We start from the raw sequence: 23171 nt of genomic DNA on the forward strand, positions 1-23171 counted from the left end.
TAGACCAAGGGGGACACGCCTTTAGACTAAGGGGGACATGCCTTACAAAACAAGGTTTTTGGCTAGGTTTCCCTTCATTCATGGAAGTTGGCTTCTGTTGTTAGTCCAGGCCCTAGGGAAAGGGGACTTTACCCATGTTTCTGCACCCTCTCCTTCCACTAGACATCAATTCATGGGTTTTGCAAACTCCTGTAGTTTCTTGTTTTGCAATTTTCCTGTAAGTCTAAATTATTTATTACTTCCAGAGCCACTCGCACCTCTTAAATAAAACACTTGAAACATGGATTTACCAAATCCAGTTTTCACTCAGCCTTACCACATCATTTTTGGCAGTTGAGAGAGCACCTGTTCACCATTCTCTGAAGGCAGGTACAATATCATTTTTATTGCAGCTGTTGAAGACAGAAATGAATAAGTTTGGAGTTGTACTCAAGGAACTCATGAAAGAAGTCCCTCAGCTGCAATCAATAATCTGAAGTTTCTCAACATTTTTTGACACAGATGAATAACATATTTAGCAGCTGGGCCAATCCAAGCAAGGATGTTTTTGTTAGGGCTTGAATCACTGTGGGAGGAAGATGTGTATATTGCATGCAGTAATAAATCCCCAAGTCCTCATGCTCCACTCTGCTGATCTTGAGTGTGAAGTCTGTGCCTGACCCACTGCCAATGAACCTGTCTGGCACCCCAGAATATCGCTTGGAAATCTCGTAGATCAGGGACTTTGGAGACTGGCCTGGCTTCTGCAGGCACCAATACAAATAGGTATTTCCATTATTATGTTTAAGGCTCTGACTAGCCCTACAAGAGATAGAGATTTGATCTCCAAGGCTTACAGCTAAGGAGGTTGGAGTTTGGGTCATCAGAACATCACTCTTGGAAGCTGAAATGATAAAAATGCAAAGTTACAACAAAACTTTCTGAACAATCTTTGTATTTACAGTTTTTGTTATTTATTTCAACAGATGTTAATTTTCATATGCAATACTTTATGCACTATAATTCCCCTTTATAAAACAAGGGAATTGAAATTACAAAATTGATTATAGGCATAATTCATCCCATCTCTATCTGTGTCATAATCTTCATTATAGCACAGGGTCTCAGGTGGAATATCCAAGTCCCAGATATGAATATCACAGACTCCATCCCGGAGGACAATAATCATCTGCTCATGCATGGACAGAACACATAATCTCATCCTCCATTCCTCCCCTCTCACTTCCTATTTTCCTCACCAGGAATCCAGAAAAACTGCAGTACAAACAGTTGAACTGGCAGCTTCATTTTGAAGAAGCAGTCTGCGGAGACTGATCAGTCACTGCAAAATGACGACTGAGCTTTTATCTGTGACTGGCAAGGGTGTGTCCTCCCAAGGGTGCCATATGCAAAGACAGGGGTTAGAGCTGCATTATATATATAGGAAAGAGTTATGCAGGTTTCTCACAATTAAAAAAATCAAATATATCTCCTATGTCAGGGGTGACAATAACAAAACAAAATATGATGCCTGATATGAAAGTAGCATGCTGAAAACTGTCAATCTAGGCAAAACCAGACATGCAATACGTTCTAAATTACAGAAATACAGAAAGAAATGTAATTGAAGGTATATGTATGTATTAACTCTTTATGAGTTGATATCTCTATTTACTCTTCTTTCAACAATTTTACAAAAAAAATCTCATTTTAAGAATTTTCAATGTAGAACTTAGGAGATGTCTTTTCTGTGTTCCACTGAATACTTCTACTGGGAGCAGAAAAAAATAAAACACAAAGGAAGAAGGTGTTTCTTAAATATTTATAATTAAAATGTAAATAAGATGGATTATAATTTTTCAGGGATATAAAGTGTGAGGAAACTTTGGAAGTAATTGATGGCCTGCTAGTGTTTGCATAAAATATTTTACAGGTGTATTCAAAGTCAGTTTTATAAGAATTAAATATGTGTTGCTTATTATGTAGTCATTATACATTAATTAAATGATTTCCTTACTCTTATTTATTCATTTTATGTTTGTATATATGTTTATAGAGTCATGTTCATTCAACAGAACACACAGAGAACATAGAGAACAATTGATTGGAGAAGTTCTGACCTACCATGTTAGGCTAAGAAAATCTCAAGTTGTTGGCTTGGTGGCAGGCAATTTTATTTTTTGAGACATCTCATCAAACATACAGTGAAATGACTTCAGTATGATGTTTTGACAGGAACTCTCTTTAGTGGGACTAATAGATGGCTCAGGAGTTAAGAGCTCTTACTTTTCTTCCAGAACACATGGAGTTGATTATTAGCACCTATGTGGAGTTGCTCACTGCTTTCTGTAATCTATCTCCAGGAAATCCAATATCCATTTCTGCCTTTATTGGCACCTCCAGACACACACCTATGTCTTCTTACATACAAAATGACTCCAATTAGTATACGTCTGTTAAAACTGATAAAATAGATAAACATCTTTCACATAGAAAGAAAGCTAATAGCTATTATGGACAAAGTTAAGAGAAAGGGAAGTTTTTATACCTCAGAAATAGAATTTGGAGCTCAATGTCAGGTTATTAAACTGATGGGAAATATTTTGGATGTTTTGTTTATTTATTTGTTATTTGTTATATTTTCATCAAATTAATACAAGATAGTAATATCTTGTATTATTTATTTCAATCTGCATTGAAAGAACTTCAACTGAGAAAAGGCTTCTATGATATTCACCTCTAAACAAGTCTGTGCAGTATTGGCTTGATTGAGGTCAAATATGGAAAAGCCCATCTCAACATACATAGTGCTAATGCTAGGCAGGTGGTGGTAGGTAGTATGAGGAAGCAGGGTGAGCAAACTATGGGGAGTAGTCAAGTAAACAACATTCCTCTATTGCCCCTGCTTCTGTTCCTGACTCCCAGTACCTGCCCTGCTTCCATCCCTTCCCTGACTTCCCTTAATGATGGACTATGAAACGGAATTACATACACAACTAAATCTTTTCTTCACAAGTTGACTTTTCTCATAGTATTTAGCACAACCATAAAGAGCAATCTAGGACAGACCTCCAGAGCAATTGCACAGCTCCTATACCCAATTAATAAAATAGACTTCTTAAGAGAAAGGCAAGTTTCTCTCCATTTAATTTGATGTTAGCTGTCGGCTTGCTGTAAATAGCCTTTATTATATTTAGGAATGACCCCTGTATCCCTAATCTCTCCAAGACCTTTATCATAAAGGGGTGCTGAATTTTGTCAAATGCTTTTTCTGCATCTAATGAGATGATCATATGGTTTTTATCCTTCAGTTTATTTATATGATGGATTACATTGATAGATTTTCGTATGTTGAACCAGCCCTGCATCTCTGGGATGAAGCCTACTTGATCATAGTGGATAATTTTTCTAATGTGTTCTTGGATTCTGTTTGCCAGTATTTTATTGAGAATTTTTGCATCGATGTTCATGAGTGAGATTAGCCTGTAATTCTCTTTCTTGGTTAAGTCTTTGTGTGGTTTTGGCATCAGGGTAATTGTAGCTTCATAAAAGGAATTTGGCAATGATCTTGCATATCACCATAGAACCTTCACCTGGCATTGGATGGAGAAAATGACAGAGCCCCACATAGGAGCACCGGACTGAGCTCCCAAGGTCCCGATGAGGAGCAAAAGGAGGGAGATCATGAGCAAGGAAGTCAGGACCATGAGGAGTGCGTTTACTCATTGAGACGGTGGGACAGATCTAACAGGAGACCACCAAGTCCAGTTGGAATGGAACTGATGGAACAGGGGACCAAACTGGCTCTCTGAATGTGGCTGACGGTGGAGGAGGACTGAGAAACCAAGGACAACGGCAATGAATGTGAACTCTACAGCATGGACGGGCTCACTGTGAGCCTTAACCTTCATCTGGTGATGGATGGAGATAGAGACAGAGCCCCACATTGGAGCACCGGACTGAGCTCCCAAAGTTCTGATAAGGAGCAGAAGGAGAGAGATCATGAGAAAGAAAGTCAGAACCATGAGGGATGCATTCACCCACTGAGACGGCAGGACAGAACTAATGGGAGACCACCAAGTCCACTTGGAATGGGACTGAGGGAACATGCGACCAAATCGGACTCTCTGAAAGTGGCTGATGGTGGAGGCTGACCGAGGAGCCAAGGACAATGGCGATGGGCTTGGTCTCTACGACATGGACGGGCTCTGTGTGAGCCTTGTCAGTTTGGTTGCTCACCTTCCTGGACCTGGAAGGAGTTGGGAGGACCTTGGACTCAACATAGTGTAGAGAACCCTGATGGCTCTTTGGCCTGGAGAGGGAGGGAGTGGGGGTATGGGTGGAGGGGAGGGGAGGGAAGGGGGAGGAGGAGGGGAGGAGATGGCAATTTTTAATAAAAAATAAATAAACTGGAAACAAAAAGAGAGAAAGGCAAGGTTAGAAATACATGAAAGAATGTACTTGTGCAATTTTATATTTTTTACATGAACAGGCTGAGAAATACTCTCCTATTTCAGAAATTTTTTCTATAAGGAAGAACAAATTCTGTTAGATTCTTGTTAGTTTTGAATGAGAATCTTGCCCCACATAGGCCTTGATGTCATTTTCGTAAACAAAGTATCCAATTTCATAGAAGACTTCACATAGGTGAGCAGGAGGAGGGCCAGCTTGTTCATCCTGCTGGCCTGGCTAGCTTAGTCCCGAAATAACTACACAGAAACTGTATTCATTAAGTCACTATTTGGCCCATTAGCTCTAGATTCTTATTATCTAACTCATATATTAATTTAAGCAATTTCTATTAATCTGTATATCCACACATGGCAGTGGCTTACCATCAAAGATTCATTATGTTTTATTCTGGCGGCGGCTCCATATGGCTTCTCTCTACCTTCCTTCTACCAGCCTGCCATTAAGTTTTCTCTGTCTAGCTCTGTTTTCCACAGCTCTGCTATAGAACCAAAGCAATTCCTTTATTAACTAATGAAAGCAACACATAGACAGAAGGACATCCTACACTATAGGTGAATGAAAATAGACTGAAAGTTTAGTTACTCTGGGTAATCATTTCTGATCCCCAGACCCATGGGAGATAGACTACAGAATATGGTAGAGGGTCAGAGCTCATCAACAAACAAGTCATCTTGTGTTCTCTCTCAAATTGGAAGATAATGTTAATTCCTCCATAGTCAAACTCATGATGTTAATTGCTAACTGAATAGTACTTGAAATTTTTTTTAATTTTTTTATGGTTTATTTAACTTTATTTTATGTGTATTGGTGTGAAGGTGTCAGATCCCCTGGCACTGGATTTTCAGACAGTTGTGAGCTGCCATGTGGGTGGTGAGAATTGAACCCAGGTCCTTGAGAAGAGCAGTCAGTGCTCTTAACCGCTGAGCCATCTCTCCAGCCCCAGTACTTGAAAATTTTATCAACTTCACATGGTTTAGAAGGATAGTTACTTCATGACAAACATGATAACATATGACACAAATAATATTTTGTAGTGGCATTAAATGTTGAATAATTTGCTCCCAGTATGAAAAGTAATTGGAATCAGGAGAGCTACCATACACAATTTTAAATGAGATAAATTATATACTATTTACAAATACATCTGTTAACTAGATTTCTATTGTGGATTGTATTTAAGAGACAGATAAAATGGTTAAAACTACTTAAATGATAGAGAAAATGTAACATAAATCTCTTCCTCAAGTGTGTTGCTCTCTTTCCACTTCTATTAGTTCTTCAGTGGTTCTTAAAAATAAAGAACTACTACAGCTCTGACCTTACTTCTTTACCCAGTTTTTCTTATAGTTGATGCTCTTCTACTTCCCCATCTTCTAGAAGCAACATGAGAGTACTTGGCTCTGTGTACAAACTGTTATGCTTCAATTACTTACCTAGTCTTTGAGTATATGCTCAACCAATTTTTACCAGAGATTTTAGAATAATAATCTGAGACATGAGAGCCCTAACAAGCTAGCCTCAATGAACTGATTTCAATGCATTTTACTTAAAGAAACATGAAATATGAATTAATGGGCAAGATAGATGGTCCAGAAGCTTAAGGAAGGTATTAATTTTGTAGTAGACCCAGTTTGGTTCCCCGATTTCATATTTAGTAGAACAATACTGTAAGCCATTTCTTGTGATTTTGGTCTTAGTCAGTTTGAAAGGGGTAAGGTGAAATCTCACACTAGCTTTGACTTGCATTTCCTTGATGCTAAGAATTTTGAGGATCTCTTTATGTTTGACTCAAGCACTTGAATTTCTTCTATTGAAAATCTCTGTTTAAATCTGTACCCATTTTTAAAATGGATTATTTGGTATGTTGAAGTCTAGTTTCTTAATTTCTTTACATATTTTAGATATTAACCCTCTGTTAGAAGTGGAGTTTGTAAAAATCTTTTCCCATTTTTTATGCTGCCATTTTGTCCTACTGACAGTATCCATTGGCTTCAAGAAACATTTCATCTTTATGGGGTTCCATTTATTAATTGTTAATCTTATAGCCTGAACTATTGGTTTCTGTTCAGGAAATCATCTGCTGTGCCAATGTGGTCAAAGTGCTATTCACCACTTTGTCTTCCATCAGGTTCAACATATCTGGTTTTATACATGGATATAACTCGTTAAGGTAATAAGGTTTAACGTATAGTCCCAATGAGGCTAAGCATCATGGAGGGCTTAAATGGGTGGTGGTACATGGATCTCAGTTGAAAAAATAGGATAGATTTCAGAATGGCCTAGAGACCATTGGTTTTGGGAAAATCAAGGGTCAAGGGTTGAGAGGGATGGAGGGAGAGAGTACAGTAAGAGACAATTAGAATTTGGGGGCAATTCTTGTGCATTGGATACCACTTGGGATTTATGAAGGTGACCATAGTGAAGACACTTAGCTATGGAGGATATATAGCCTGAACTGGCCATCTTTGGTAACCAGACAATGTTCCATGTGTTGGAACTGAATTACCAATCCAGAACCAAAACTTTTGACCTAGAGTTTGTCCTTTCTTAACCATGTGCTTGGGTAATGGTGGCTCAGAAAGTGTGAGTATTGACAACCAATGACTGGTACAACCTGAGGCTCACACCAGGCTTGGAGAGGTAACCCATGCTTGACACTTCCTGGTTGGTCTGGTACCAGAGGCATGGATGTGCAAAGTCCTAGGATAGACCCAAAAATGACAGGCCAAAAAGAAAGGATTACTAATGATTTCCTGTTATACTCATAGACCAGAACCTATCATAACATTTATCAGGATTCATCCAGCAGAGGTAAGACCATATACAGATACCCATATTTGAAAATTCAGTGGAGTGAGGCAATGCTGTAGAAGAAGAAAAGGAAAGATTGTAGAATCAAAATGTTAAAGGCTTCATAAGATCATGGTTCTCAGAACCAATTAAGCAGGGAATATTAAGCAATAATTAAGGTTTCTGTATTAGTCTGAGTTAGATCCTAAGCATATATGTTGTGATTATGTAGTTCGGCGTTCTTGTAAGACTCATAACTGTAGAAATAAGGGCTGTTTTAACACTTTTGTCTGATTTTGGACCTCTTTTTCTCCTTTTTGGTTGCTTTTTCCAGATTGATATGAGGGTATGGTGCTACTATAACTTCTAATGCTGTGTTCATTTGATATCACACGGAAGCTTGCGGTTTTATGAAGGAAAAAAGGAAAAGTAGTTTGTCTGGGTAAGATTAAGGTAGAGGGGTGACTGGGAGGAGAGCATAGGAGAATGGGAAGCTATGATTTAGATATAATATATAAAAGAAAAATAATTAAATTTAAAATAAAATCTTAACAATTTTAAAAATAAAGAGATAGTTTATAATAGAAAGTCGAGGGGAATTTTGTTTGCTTTGTTTTGTAATCTGTTTTTTTTTTTTTTTTTTTTTTTTTTTACTGAAGCCCATCACTATCACTACAGAATGGCACCCAGACGTGGATAACTGGATCCACAGAAAGCCTGAGAAAGCTTGGGAAAGAATAGAGTAAAGCATGTTTTCTTGGTAGCAGCAATTTCTCAGGTCTTCTCTGCTTGCTAGAGGTAAGTAAGTGCTCTCATCTAAGAGAGGTTTCCTGACTCAGCTTTAGCTGCAAAACCATGCAGCTCTTTTAAGAGGTCCTGCCACTAAACACTTAAATGGTGTTGATGAAAATTTACTGCATGCTTTTCGGTTTTCAGCCATAGCAGGAAAAAAAGCTACGCCGGTTTACAATTCCATTGTTTTGGTCCGTCCTGCTAGGGCAAACACTGACTCTTTCAGGCAGGCAATCTGACTATGGAGGATTTGAGTGTGGTCTGTGAGCAGAATGCTGCAGCTTGCTTGCTGGCAGGGACCTTGAAACACTGTAGAGTTGTGGCAATGAACATGGCTCTGGCCGGTATCTCAGCCACAAAACTGGAATCACAGAAAGCTTAGAAATGGGCTGGATCTAGCTGTCAAAGCCAAGGCTTTAGTTCTACCGATATTGTTTGGTAAATTAAAGACACATGTGATTAGAGAGATATACAGTAAAGATAGATTCAAAGATGAAGAAAACCTCTAAATGGTTTACTATGTGTTAAAAATATATGCAGGCTAAAGGTTAAAGTTCTTAAAAGTAAAAAAGAAAAAAGGAAGTAGTTTGGGTGTGGTGGTACACACCTTTGATGCCAACACTTGGGAGGCAGAGGTAGATTGACCTCTGTGACTTGAAGGTGTGGCAGCACACACCTTTAATCCCAATGCCTGGGAGGCAGAGTCAGACAGATCTCTGTGAGTTCAAGGAGTTGTAGCACACACCTTTAATCCCAGGCTGAGGTCAGTGGATTTCTGTGAGTTCAAGGACAGCCTGGTCTACAGAGTTATTCCAGGACAAAGATATACAAAGAACCTGTCTCGAAAAGTAAAAATAAATGAAATAGAGGTTAAAATAAAGCCACACAAAGATGGAAAATACACAGAGAATCTTGAAACTGTACGCTATTATGCTCTCTTTGAATTGTTCGAATGCTAAAAAAGAGAAAACAGCTGCTAAAAGATATTTGTTTATAAATGCTGCTGAACTTATCCAAGATAGATATTTTGAAAATACTTCGACTTTAAAATTTGGATCTAAGGACATGATGCTTTGGAAAGGTGTTTCTTCTTTTGTTTTTACAGAAAATGAGACCTTATTGATTGCTTCTATCCCAATATGGTATGATAGACCACACCCTCCTAAAAGGTTGCTATGAATACCCTCAAAAAATTACTTCGCTCAACTGCTGACTGAGATGACCCTGGCACACAGGTTATACCATGAAAGATCTGATCAACATCATCCCCATACAGCAGGAAGCAGATTGGAGAGAAATAACTATGTCCATATTCCCAAATATTGCTTATAAATGTTCTTTTACATTTAAAGGGGGATATGATATAGGTATGAATAATTTGCATTGATATGGATTTTCCTTTAGTGATTTAAATTTAAGGTCAATTTTGTTATATGTATATGTATTTATGATACTGATTAAGGTATTGTGATTGTGTAGTTCATTTAAAATGTAATGTATAATTAGGAAATATAGGTTGTTAGTGGACAATCATTGATAATCGTCAAGTTTGTAGTTATGTTAGATTTTCTATATGTGCATAGATATATTTCAGATAGGTATTCTTAATATCTTTCAAAGACTACAGAATATTTTAAAAACATTTTAAATGTTTTAATAACTTACGGCTTTTCATGACAATGAGACATGTCTGCTCTTGGCAGCACGGATCTACTTCAAGAGGAAGATGGGCTTCAAAGAGGCTCCTTATGGAGTTTGATAGCCATTTGGGCAAGAAACTGCTCTTGTCTGGACTATTGCACAAACTGGACACAAAGAACCTGCAGAGAGAGGACTGCTGAACTTGCCTAAAGGTGAGATGATCTTTCGGGGTTCCTAATTCATGAAAGAGTCTTCGAGACATTCTGCAGGACACAGCAGAAAGTGACTGAATTGTCTTTTAATTTTCCTGCTTTCATGGAAATGTCTGCTGGAAACTATGGGCCTGTAGGCCAAAGATGGATGCCCCAATGGTACAGAGGAACTTTGGGTGACTGTCCAGGCAGCAAGATATCTCTGTGATTTCTAGAGTTTTGTAAGTTGCTTACTTCTCATTTACTTAGGTAATATTATGTCCTGCTGGAGTCTTTGATGGAGTTGAAGAATAGATAGTTATAGTTTTCCTTTGTTATGATAAAAGATAAAGTAGATATAAATACTGTAACTGTAATTCTTACTTGATAACTGTTTTGTTATATGTAATTTTGCTATGTTAAAATTAAAGCCTTTCTTTTTTGTTTAAACAGAAAAAGGGGAAATGATGTGGGAGAGTCTTCTGTTTGTGTTGATTTCATTCGTTAATAAAGAAACTGCCTTGGCCCATTTAATAGGCCAGCCTTTAGGTGGGTAGAGTAGACAGAACAGGAAGAAGGAAGTGAGGTAGATGGCTCAGACAATTGCCTCACCTCTCCTCTCTGGGTCAGTCACCATGAAGCCAGCCACCATGTCAGACATGCTGAATCTTTCCCGGTAAGACACCACTTGTGGTGTTACACAGATTATTTGATATGGGTTAGTCAAGATGGGAGTGAGAGGCTGAAACTAATGGGCCAGGCAGTGTTTAAATGAATATAGTTTGTGTGTTGTTATTTCGGGGCACAAGCTAGCCAGGAGGGTGAGAGCGGCGGGGCAGGAAGCAGCCCTCTGCTCCTCACTACATTTTACCCAGAGTGACTCTTTGGGAAGACAAATAAATATAAGAAAGAATCATAAAACCACCCAACTAGACCATTACATGTGCAAAAGAAATGTATGTTTTGGGGACACAAACCACCAGACTGCCTAAGAGAATACTCTTTCTACTTTTATTGGAGAAAGGTAGCATCAGGTTGTGGGTTGCAGGCCAGAGCAGCCTGGGAATCAGCTTGAAGATGCTGGTTTTTTTTTTTTAAGCCTGTTTGGGCTAATCAGGAACTCGATGCACTTTGCCTGAATTAGTAGATTATTGGAGGAAGATAAGAGAAATAATAGCTCTTTAGATAAGCGGCAACACATTTTACAAGGTTTCATAGGAAAGTCTAATTTAGATTTCTGTTTACCTGATGTTAATCATTCTATTTGCCAGGTGAGAGCCCTCTTTGCACAGGACCCTTGAACCATTTGGGACATTTTCAGGAGTACTGCCATATTTAAAGTACATTTAAATCCTAACCATACAAAGATTCAGGGACAAAGAGATTCCAACTCTGGAATATACTTGGAAGTTAGTCTAAATAAAGAGAAAAGATGAACAAAATTAAGGAGTCTTGGTCAAGATCAGTCCTTACCACTATTTATTAATTCTTATTGTCCCATAATTATCATTTCCTTCACAAAATACTCTGATGATTTGTTAAAACTCCCATTCTTGCATAAACTGTGCTTTTAGTCCTTTCCTTACCCCAAAATGGGATTCCTGGGGAAGTTTCAATACCTTGTATTACAAAGTTAAAAATTGTGATAGAACCTATGTTTCTCTTTAAAAGTCTGTTTTCTGCCAAAGGAGCTATACAGAATATGCTGGAACTCCAATAATTGCTTCTCTAAAAGGTGTTCACCGAATCTCTTAGCCCAGGATTTGTTTCTTCTCAGATTTTTTTTTCATGTATATATGAAATATAAACCTAATATGTTGAAATTTTCCTTCTACCTGATTCCGTTTTACAATTTAAAAATTCTAATTCAAATTCCCATTATTTGCTATGAACAAAGTTGCATATTCTATTTCTTCGATTTTGAAGTTTTTGCTGTAGATTACTTTTTCATTTAAGTTTCTATTTTCAGTCAAATTTCTCTTAAACACCTTCTCATTTCCCTGTCTCCTCCACTGTTTGAATTCTCCTGACTCTCCATCTTGTTGTGTTATTGTCCTCTTGTTTCTGATACTTTAACTCTTTCCAGACCAGCTCCAGTTGTTATTTGTTTGTTTATTTAGATTTCTTGGCTGAAGTTGTGATGCCACTGATCTTAGTTGCACTTAACTATTTCTGCAGTGAAACTCCATGACCAAAGAAACTCAGGGAACAAAGGGTTCATAAGGCTTACATTTTATTATTAATGTTCATTATCAAAGGAAGCTGACGAGGACAGGTACCTGAAGGCAGGAGTAGATGCAGATAACATGGAGGCAAGCTGCTTAATGGCTTGCTCACTGTAGCTTGATCAGCCTAATTTCTTATAGAAACCAGGACCACCAGCCCAGAGATGGAACTAGTAGGCTTAGCCCTTATCCATTCATGACTAATTAAGAAAATGTCTTATTGCTGGATCATTCTTACAGACAACTGCAGCTTGTATATTAATTAACACAATACTAGCCAGGACACCACAACAGAGGAATTAGTGCTGTTCTCTTGCCACAAGAAGGAAATCACCATATTTAGATTCTTTTTACATTTTTCCCACTCCCCTTCTTACTTTCTTGGATGATAATCTCCTGTCATTGTGAGTATTTGTTGTTGCTGCTGTTGATTTTATTCACTCACTTTCTGTTAAGCAAATGTATAACCTGCTGTTATCTTGTAAGCCTAGGCTTGTGTTTTATTTCAAATAATCACCTTGGAATGTCTTATCTTCCTCCCATGCCATTACTGCAGATGTGAGTGTCCTCTGGCACTTGGCATTTGCTTGTGGCAAACATTTACCAAGATCTTCCCTGAAGCATAAAAAACAAAAATGAATAGTGGTCCTAGGCCACTTCCTTGAAGGTGGAAGTATTTCTGTATATTCATTTTCAAGTGGAGAATGACCTGTGTTAAGTCAAGGTAGAAAGGGATCAAAAGAGAAGTTGTCTTAATATTTTCATTCTGTATTGACCACTTATCAGCCATAAAACAAACAAAAATAACTGCAATGATTACGTACCTAGCCCAACCCGTAATATGGCTCCCTTGCAGCAGAGCCCTGTGAGGACAGCTTCTGTGAATCAAAGAAATCGAACTTACAGCAGCAGTGGGAGCAGTGGAGGAAGCCACCCAAGTAGTCGGAGCAGCAGTCGGGAGAACTTTGGAAGCGGAAGTGTGAGGGCTCCTATCACTGTTCCTAGTCCCTCTCCTCCCAGCGTCTTTCCAGGTCATACTGTTCAGTTCTACAGCATGAATAGGCCTGCCTCTCACCATACGCCACCAACAATCAGGGGCTCATTGCCCTGTAGACGGCCTCCTTCCATAACTTCGCAGGCAAGCCTTCAGAGTCAGATGAATGGAGGGCCTTTTTATAACCAGAATCCAGTTTCAGATACACCACCCCCACCACCACCTGTGAAAGAGCCAGACTTTGATGAGTTCCCTCCTCCACCGCCACCTCCAGAAGAATATGAGGAGGAGGAAGCAGCGGTGGTTGAGTACAGTGATCCTTATGCTGAAGAGGACCACTGTGGGCTCCAAGGTCTTACTTGGAAAAGGTTGTGGCAATTTATGATTATACAAAAGACAAGGAAGATGAGCTGTCCTTTCAGGGAGGAGCCATTATTTATGTCATCAAGAAGAACGACGATGGTTGGTATGACGGAATTATGAATGGAGTGACTGGGCTCTTCCCCGATGTTGAGTCCATCATGCATTACTCAGAGGAAAGCTCAGCACAGCTGTGCTTCACTCTCAGAAAGTCAGGTCTTCCAAGGTTAGCTAGAGGCCCTGGGAATTTCCTCCCAGTGAAACAAATAAGCATACAAATGATGAAGTTATTTTTTCTATGTTTTGGTTCATCTCCTAGTATTAAAAACAAAAAAATCAAATTTGAGTCTGAATAAAAAAAAATCAGAGGGAGGTGTCTCATACCCAGAAAAATAAGCATGGTATATGTTCACTTATAAGTGACCATTATATCTTAAGTAAATGATAAACAAGCTAGAATCCATAGACCAAAAAATATTAAATAACAAGGAGGGTTCTAGTGGTAGTGCATCACTAGCCCTAAGAAGGGGAAATATAATATATTTTGTGGTGGACTGGACACAGGTGTGGATAGGAACAGAAGGGATCAGGCAGAGAACAGAGGGATGGAGGGAGAGTACAGGAGGGTGATGTTGAACTCTAGTGCAGTGAAAACTTCCCTGAAATTAGTAGGGTGATGCTAGCAGGAAAAGCAACTAATGGAGGATATAAAACCTAAACATGCCATATTCTGTAATAAGGCAGGAATGTGACACCAATCAAGATACAAATCCTTTCACTACAGCCATTTCCGACTACAAAATATGATGGAGCAATGGTAGTACAGAGCTTGTGGCAGTGGCTGAACAATGACTGATAATTTGATGTCCATGCCACATGAAAGCACCCAGGCCTGTCACCAGGAACTGGAAACTGGATGGGTCAGAGACCTAAGGTAGACTCAAACACGACAGCAAAATAAGTCAATGAAATGACTCTTAATGCTATTCTGCTATACTCATATATCAGTGCCTAGACCAATTATTATCATAGAGGCTTCCTCCAACAGCTGACTGGAGCAGATACAGAGACCCAAAGCAATACTTATTAGGTATAGGTCAGGAAACACCTCTGAAGTAGGAAAGAGTGGAAGAATTGTAGGAACCAGAGTTTTCAAGGATACCCAGAGAACACAGCCCAGAGAATCAAATAAGCAGGGTTAATAGGGTCTCACAGAGACTGAAGCAGCAATCATGGCAGCTGCATGAGTTTGTGCTAGGTTCAATGCTATTATGTTGTGGTTGTTTAGCTTGTGGATTTTGTGAAATTCCTAAAAATGGGAGTATGGATGTTTCTGACTCTTTTTCCTTGTTTTGGGACACTTTTACTCCTACTAGGTTGCCTCGTCCAGCCTTGATATAAAGGTTTGTGCCTAGTCTTATTTCAACTTATCCCATGTTGTTTGGTTGAAATCTCCGAGTTCTGCTCTTTTCTGAAGGGAAATGAAGGAGCATTGGATCTGGGGGACAAGGGTGTTTGGAGTCTGCTGTGAGGAGAGGAGAAAAAGGAGGATGTGGTCATTATATATTGTAAGGAAGAAGAATAAAGAAAAAAGAAAAAAGAGTACACATAGACTGAGGATAGCAGAATAGACCTTATATAATTGAAAGCATAAAAATGAACTGAAAATATATCTATGTTCATAATGTTAGCTATTTAACACTTTTAAATTCATGAGTGTTTTGATTGCATCCATGTAAGAATACAGTGTGCATTCCTGGTGAGTTTAGAAATAGAGGAGGATGTCATTACTTTTTCTGCTGTTTAGTTCTCCATTGTGTAAACGTACCACATTTTCCTTATCCATTCTTTGGTCAAGGGCCATTTAGGTTGTTTCCAGATTCTTTCTATAAAAAACAATGTTGTTGTGAACATAGTTTAGCACATGTTCTTGTGGTAAAATTGAGCATTCTTCGGATATATATATATATATATATATATGTCCAAATGTGGTATTACTGGGTCTTGAGGAAGATTGTTTCCTAATTTTCTAAGAAATCTCCACACTGATATCCAAAGGGGCTGTGTCATATTGCGCTCCCACAAACAATGTAGGAGTGTTCCCTTTATCCCACCCTATCCATCATGAGGTGTCATCAGTGTTTTTGAACTTGGCCATTCTTACAGGTGTAATATGGAATCTCAGAGTTGTTTTGATTTGCATTTCTCTGAAGGCTAAGGATGTTGAGCATTTCCTTAAGTGTCTTTCAGTCATTTTAGATTCCTCTGTTGAGAATTCTGTTTAGTGCTTTCTCTATTTTTATTAGTTTATTTGTTCTTTTGATGACCTATTTCTTGAGTTCTTTGTATATTTTGAAGATCAGACCTCAAATGGATGGAGCCAGAAAACATCATCTTGAGTAAGTAATCCAGACCCAGAAAGATAATTATAATATGAACCCACATAAATGGTCTATAAATATAAAGCAAAGAAAACCAGCCTACAAATCACAATTCCAGAGCACCTAGACAGCAAAGAGGACCATAGGAGTGACATAAATGGATCTAATCTAAATGAGAAGTAGGAAAAGACAAGATTTCCTTAGTAAATTGGGAGTATGGGGACATGGGAGAGGGTTGAAGGGGAGGGAAGAGGAAAGAAGGGGAGCAGAGAAAAAGGTATAGCTCAATAAAATCAATAAAAAAATAAAAAAACACATCACATGCTTGACATACCCCTGTGCTCAAAATATATAGAAATAAATGTAATTGCAATTAATAAAAATAATAAAATAGAGGAGGATAGTGTAATCCCTGAGAATGAAGTTAAGATAGCTATCAGTTTCCATGCAGGTGCTGAGAATCAAACCAAGGTCCTCTCCAAGTCTTTTTTTACCAGAGGCATTCTTTCCATCTCAGTAAAACACTTAAAAATATATATTTTTTCAAATAGGTACACAAATGCAATGTAATGCAATCAATATTCTTGAAGTTTCAAAAGTTGATAAACTCAGTCTATAATTTATATAGAAATTCATTAGATAGAATAATTAAGAAAATTCTAGAAATATGGTACTATATTTTCTGACACATTTGTTTTATTTATATAAATCTATAGTAATTAAATATTCATGAACTGTACATACACAGACAATAAAAATGACATCATTAAGAAGTGGAAATGTATTCACACAAGATAGATGATATTTCTGTGAGAGAGACAGAAACAGAGACAGACGGAATGGAGTACAGTTCACTTTTGTTGATTTAGTGTTTTGTACCATTCCTAAAAGTATACCCTGTAATAAAGACTTCATCAATATCTTTTTGGAATCATATTTAAGAGAGTCCTGTACTCTCTTTGATTTTATATAGAAATGTCTATGTTTCTTTTAATACTGTGAGATTAAAAGTCATATTAGGGTGGTTCAATATGGTTTGAATCTTGTAAGCAGACCATTGAACAGAGAAGTCATAAAAATTCTATGTGATGTGTTATCACAGTGATAGCAGACAGATAAAAGCATAAACACACACTGCTTGAATTTCAAGTCACAGCAGAAGATTATGGGTAATCAGCTTTCTCTTACTCCTGCTTTTCTCAGAAAAACTGGAATCCTTTTTCTCAGAAATGATACCCTGGCTTTTAAATATAGTATACAGGGTTAATTTTCTGTACATAAAGAACATGTATTGAATGTTCATAGAAGCATTCACTCTTCTTTATGAGTCTCAACTGGAGATACAACTCAGACTCATCACAGGGAACAACTGTGTCCTCTGTTAAGGCAGAAAAGACATTCATACTCTGTAGTGTTGGAGATTAAGCAGAAGACTAATAGGCTACAGAGAGGACTGATTAACCTCTTCTAACAAAATAAAATGACTTATTACCAGTTGTGTTCAAAATACTGTAATGTCTGAGAAACAGTTTCAGTGGGTGGTCCATGTAAAGGAACAGCTGGTACAGCCAAACCACATACTTCTGCTTCCTAGAAGGCTTGTGTTATGACTTATGTCACTGTGGGAGGATACTCATAACCTTGTTGACAGTAATAAGTTGCCACATCTTCAGGTTGTAGGCTGCTGATCTTGAGAGAATACTGTGGGTCAGATCTACTGCCACTGAACCTGGAAGAGACCCCTTTTGCCAACCTGTTTGCAAGATAGATCAGGACTTTAGTGGGTTTCCCTTGTTTCTGCTGATACCATGCTAAACTCCAGTCAATGCTTTTACTTGGCTGGCATGCGATGGTGACACTTTCTCCTAGAGACGCAGACAGGGAGGCTGGAGACTGGGTCATCTGTATATCACATTTGCTACCTGAGATCAGAAATTGAAAAGAAAATTCTTTACAATTAATCCTATTATAAAAAGAGCTTTCACTACACAACCAAGTACTAACCAGAATAAACTCAAAGCTATTTGGAAATCTCTTTATAGAAATTAAATTTGTTACCTATAAGCCAGAGCAGCTGCAGAACCAGGAGTTTTGTGGGGAACATGTCTGTTCTGTGACCAGTCTGGAACTGACTCCAGCACATATGTGACCTGATTATGAAGAAGAGCAGTAGGCATGCTCTGGGCACATGCAAATCAGCAATAACTGAATACAGTCACAGAATTGGCCAGATTGATGGCTTATTAAAAGACCATGGTATTCTTGCATCTCAGATTAGAAAGGCAACACATGTTTCTTTGTAGGAAATGTGCTCCTCTTTGGATAATAAATAACAGTGTCCATCTAACTACTGTATTTTATGTTGACTTCTTTCATGTTCAACATACAATTTTCGTGTTGTTTCCCATCATGGTAGGGACTGTAAAACATGGCATAATTCTAAAAAGTACATAAAAATTTAAAAACATTGCTGTAAAGCTACAGAGAAACCCTGTATGAAAAAGCAAAAAATAAAATAAAGAATAAAAAATTAAAGGGTCTTTCCATAGTTAGCAGAAGATGATATACAGTGACTTCTGTTTTTCTATTTATTTGTGAGATTATATTTTAGTTAAGACATTTCTCTCATCATTTCCTCCATTCAAATCTCACTTATATTCTTCTTCACTACCTTAAAATCTATGACTTAAAATTCATTATTTTTTATTTATTTGTTATTGTGTGCATATATGTGTGTGTGTGTGTAAGAATATTCCTAAATTTTAACTGTTCATTATACTTGTATGTATGTTTTCTTAGTTGTTCATTGGGCCTGGGTAACAAACTAGTGTGCTCTTTTCTAAGGAGAAACACCTATCTCGATCCCAACTGTACTCAATTGTCTGTAATCCTTGGTGCAAAATTGAACCTCATGGGCCCATCTAGTTTGGCATTATTTTAGTGTCCTCTCTGTTAAACTCATATTTTGTTAGTAATGTTGCAGAGAATTTGTGTGCATATCTCCTAATGTTACTAGAAAGAAAAATCTCTCAGCAAACTCCACTGACAATATTTTCATCCCAATTTTAAAAACTTTCCTGGAGCCTTTTGTTTCAGCATATTGTGTAGATGCATCCACTGGGACTGAGCTCTACAAAGTATGATGCAATCTCTTGCCCACAAAGATTCCCACATGAGGAATAGAATTTTATTTATAGACATGATTTTTAAAGAAGGGCAAGATCTCCTGTAAGTAACACATCTTTTCCAGTAAACATTCTAATTTTCCTTATTTATCACATGTCAAGTACACCAGAACTACTTCAATCAAGACCAGAAAAGCTCATGGATTTTCTTTCCTTGCATCTGTGCATATGAATTCTCTTCCCAGATCACATTGGGATTATATCTATGCCCAAAGTTCCTGTGAGTCTTCAGATTATAGGACCTGACTATTCTCCCTTCTTGTAACAAATTATTGTCTTTAAGGAATATGAGATTTCACTAAGAAATTATCCTTTATGTCCTTGAATGTAAAATAGTTTATAGTTTGCACATGATGTGGGCATCATTTTTTCTTGCATATATTGAGAGGATGTGTAGCTATAGGTTTGTACAGAAAAATACAAGCTTCATGGTGAGGAAAATATGTAAGAAAGTGAATGTTGGAGGCAAACATAGGGAGTTATAGCCCAAGTAAGGTCTAGAGTATGTCAATATCAGGCAGCAGTAATATAATAGGCTTATGAGAAATTGAATAATCAGAAACTGATTGACCTGTAAATAAATGACAGCAGCATTTTGTTGTATGTGTTCATAGATTTGCATCAAGGGATATACCAAAGAGTCTAAAACAGAGATAAAATCAGTGCCCTCTGCCCAAATTCTATGCATTAACATGCATTAACCTGAACATATTTCACATGCTGACACTGTAAGTGTATGTTTAGTTTAAACATAGTGAATCCATCAATGTAGTAACTTATTTCACAGTTGTAAACAACTGCCTTGAAAAAAACAAGTTGATCTGGAAATGTTATTTATTTGGTTTCTTATCTGAACAATTCTAAAAATTAAAATTAAAATTTTAAAGATTTCTTTTGTGTAAATGACCATTTGGCTGCATGTGCAATACCAGTACGTCTTTCTCACATGGAAATCAGAAGAGGGTAACATAGCTGAACTAGAACTGTTTCAAACCACCATGTGACTACTGGGGATTAAGAATGATTTCTCTGCAAGAACAATAAGTGCTCTTAACTGCTAAGCCATCTTTCCAAACAGTCTCTGAATATTATATATTTTGTTGACTTATACCTCTTTTTCAAACAAAGTCACATTTATACTGTTCTCTCCTTCCTGTTTTCTGTTCTTAGAACTTACTCCAACCATGAACTGACTCAACATTTTTTGCTGCATCACATAACCTTGGCCCAGATCATTACCCACAAAATGTTTATATTGAGTGTATTTGTTCTCTACATACTAACATAATTGAATTCATTGTTATTCACAGCTCATGTCAGGAAAGCTGGTGGATATCAATCTGTGTATGCTATACCTGACCTACACCTGAAGGAAATCAATGAAGAAAAATATCTTCTGTCTTATTCTCTGGGAATTAAGACTTAACTTGCAATAAATCTATTTCATGGTGGGATTAGCACAGTGTCTGACCAGCTTTCAGGTGGCTACCTCTATCTTTACTCCCTTCATGAAGTTGCATTGCAGGAATATCTCACAGTTACTATGAGTCACAAGATATGATAAAAAAAAAAACTGGTCAGTCCCTATTCATGCCAAATCTGTCATCCTCATACCTCTCTAGAAGTCTGTTTTCCATTACATGCCATTGCCACAGAAAAAAATAATACAGTCAAACTACATTCTAATTCTTGGAATGCTGATTAAACCTCCATGGCATCCATAATGTATTATATATAAAAGTGTGTAAAATGATGAGATTCATCAATGGAAACAACACATTATCATTAGTAGAGTTAGCCTAATTTTAATATCATGTGTATGGTCCCTAGAGAACTGTCTACATTTTGGCTTGAGAGGGAAACAAAAAAAACATATATTAAAGTGCCACTAATTTAGTGTGGAGAAAGTACAGGTCTTTAGATCCTTCCCACTATAGTGACAAGAGCATTTGGAAATCATGAAGTTCACTACAACATTGTTCCATAGTAAGTTTCTTCATTACCCAAAATATCCTGTTAGGGTAATATTGTTGAGACAAATATCCTGTCTCAATGCTTTAAAAAGATATGGAGAACCTTAAAAAGAGAAAGAAACCTACAAGCATGGAAAGAGTTCATTTTCATAGATTTATACCATCAGCAATATTAAAGATTGGAAAAATGGGCAAAAGAGATTTTTCAACAGCCTGCATCAGTTGTGCACTGAACTACATAAGGTGCCAGGAAAATGAAGTGGGTGTCACACTGACCCCCTATTCAGGAATATCATTGTTCAGAGCCAGATGTCTGGGACAGTCTTTTCTCCATTTGCATCAAAAAGAATTGTCAGGATCTCCAGTTCTGACTGACTAACAGTGGGTAAGAAAAAGTGCTAGGACCACTCTCATGTAAGTGGGCAGGGCTAGAATTAAAATGCTGTAAGCCAAGTGAATCAGGAAAGATAAACTTTTCTTGTCCTTTGTGGTACAGTTTTTGGAACTGGTGACTGTGAATGTATAAGCATTCACTATTCTCTCCCTTGTTAGAGAGTGTACTAAAATAAGGACAGGACTAAGTTTTGTCCAAGTGGGATACCAAAAGAGGTGACAATGATTTGTTGAAAATTGCAGTGCACTCAGCAAAAACTAGTGAACCAAATCTGGCACTCTTTCTCCCTGTGAATTAATCAGCAGATTTGGTAATGAATGTGTACAGAAACAGATATATATGCAATACAATTCTTGCTACCAAAAAGTAATAAAATATCATGCTTGGATAAAGCTTAATCATGGTTTTCTTGCCTACTATAAAAAAATGAATCCTGAATTACAGTTACAGCACTGCATGAACTGGATTCCAGATCTTGGAGCCTCGAGCAGCAGTTCCTAAATTTCAAGGTGATTATTCACTACTTTTTGAGGCCAGCCAGAGCTACATGAGACCCAGACTTTATCAGGAAAATTTATAAGTCTGGAAAACATTAATAAAATATAATGGAAATTGATTCAATATTGTTGTAAAAGTTAAAGGAGTGCAGAATTTTTTACTTTCAACACATTCAATATATATTTGAGTTACATCAGATAAAATCATGTAGATTGAGACAAGTATTAGCTAATAATACAGTTTAAACTTAATCCTTGTAACATTCTAAGCATGTGTGTGATTAGAACTTGTATCTTAGTTATATTGTGGCAAGTCCATCCAATTTGAAGGTATTCCCTAGTTCTATAACAAACTGAAGATTTTTCATGTAGCTTAGTTAATTTACTTTATTGTGGGATACTGGTCTTACCACTGTTCTCACATGGTTGTTGTAACAACAACAGTGGCTTTGCTGATTCTACCCCTACTGTAGAAGCAGTAGCTCCCAGTTAAGAAAAATCCTAGCACCCATAAATCCCAGTCCAGGAAGAGATAAACATTTATAAATCTGGCAGAAGAATTGTTTGAGTATGTAATGGCTTGTAATGTGTTTTCGAATTATTCAGGTAAATCATTTTATGCAGGAAAATTGTTGTAACATCTGTATGTGAGTATATATAAATAATGCATATTTCCAGATTCTAAAATTTAAAGGCTATATTATACAATTTTCTTAACACGTACTTTAGATCATATAAAGGAGATGCTTTGTCATAATTTGACAGTTTTACAATAGTGGTTGCTTTTTAGGTACATATAGGAAATATATTAAGATACATATACATGACGTGTATGACATTTCCACAGTGATACACATTCTACAAAAATGTAAATTGAGATAAATTAACTTCCAGGTGGGTCTATATATGTTTTTTATTGGGTTCACTTTATTGCTTAGCATCTCTAGGATCATAAACTATAGGCTCAATGTACTTTCTTTCTGGCTAGTATCCACTTATGAGTGAGTACATACCTCTCACTCATAATACCTCACTCAGAATAGTGTTTTCTAATTCCACCATCCATTTGCATGCAAAATTCAAGATGTCCTTCATTTTTACCACTGAGTAGTACTCAAATGTGTAAATGTGCCACAATTTCTTTATCCATTCTTTAGTTAAGGAGCATCTAGGTTGTTTCCACATTCTGTCTATTACAAATAATGCTGCTATGAACATAGTTGAACAAATGCTTTTATAGTATGATTGAGCATCTTTTGGGTATATTACCAAGAGTGGTATTGCTGGATCCTGAGT

General features: G+C 37.2%; 1 protein-coding gene and 2 gene segments (V, D, J or C); 1 reads left to right on the forward strand and 2 right to left on the reverse strand.

The window, feature by feature from the left end:
• Positions 1-482: 482 nt before the first annotated feature.
• On the reverse strand, positions 483-1303 carry LOC119807222. The segment is given in 2 exon segments: positions 483-883; positions 1239-1303. Coding segments are annotated over 2 exon segments (450 nt in total).
• An 11311-nt stretch (positions 1304-12614) lies between these two features.
• On the forward strand, positions 12615-17251 carry LOC119807223 (abl interactor 2-like). The gene is given in 5 exon segments (XM_038319319.2): positions 12615-12649; positions 12878-13416; positions 13419-13547; positions 13765-13778; positions 17132-17251. Coding segments are annotated over 5 exon segments (837 nt in total).
• A 186-nt stretch (positions 17252-17437) lies between these two features.
• On the reverse strand, positions 17438-22899 carry LOC121677082. The segment is given in 3 exon segments: positions 17438-17748; positions 17885-18006; positions 22889-22899. Coding segments are annotated over 3 exon segments (444 nt in total).
• Between the last annotated feature and the right edge of the window lie 272 nt (positions 22900-23171).

This window comes from Arvicola amphibius, chromosome 2 (assembly GCF_903992535.2).
Source record: "Arvicola amphibius chromosome 2, mArvAmp1.2, whole genome shotgun sequence".
NCBI classification, from domain to species: Eukaryota; Metazoa; Chordata; class Mammalia; order Rodentia; family Cricetidae; genus Arvicola; species Arvicola amphibius.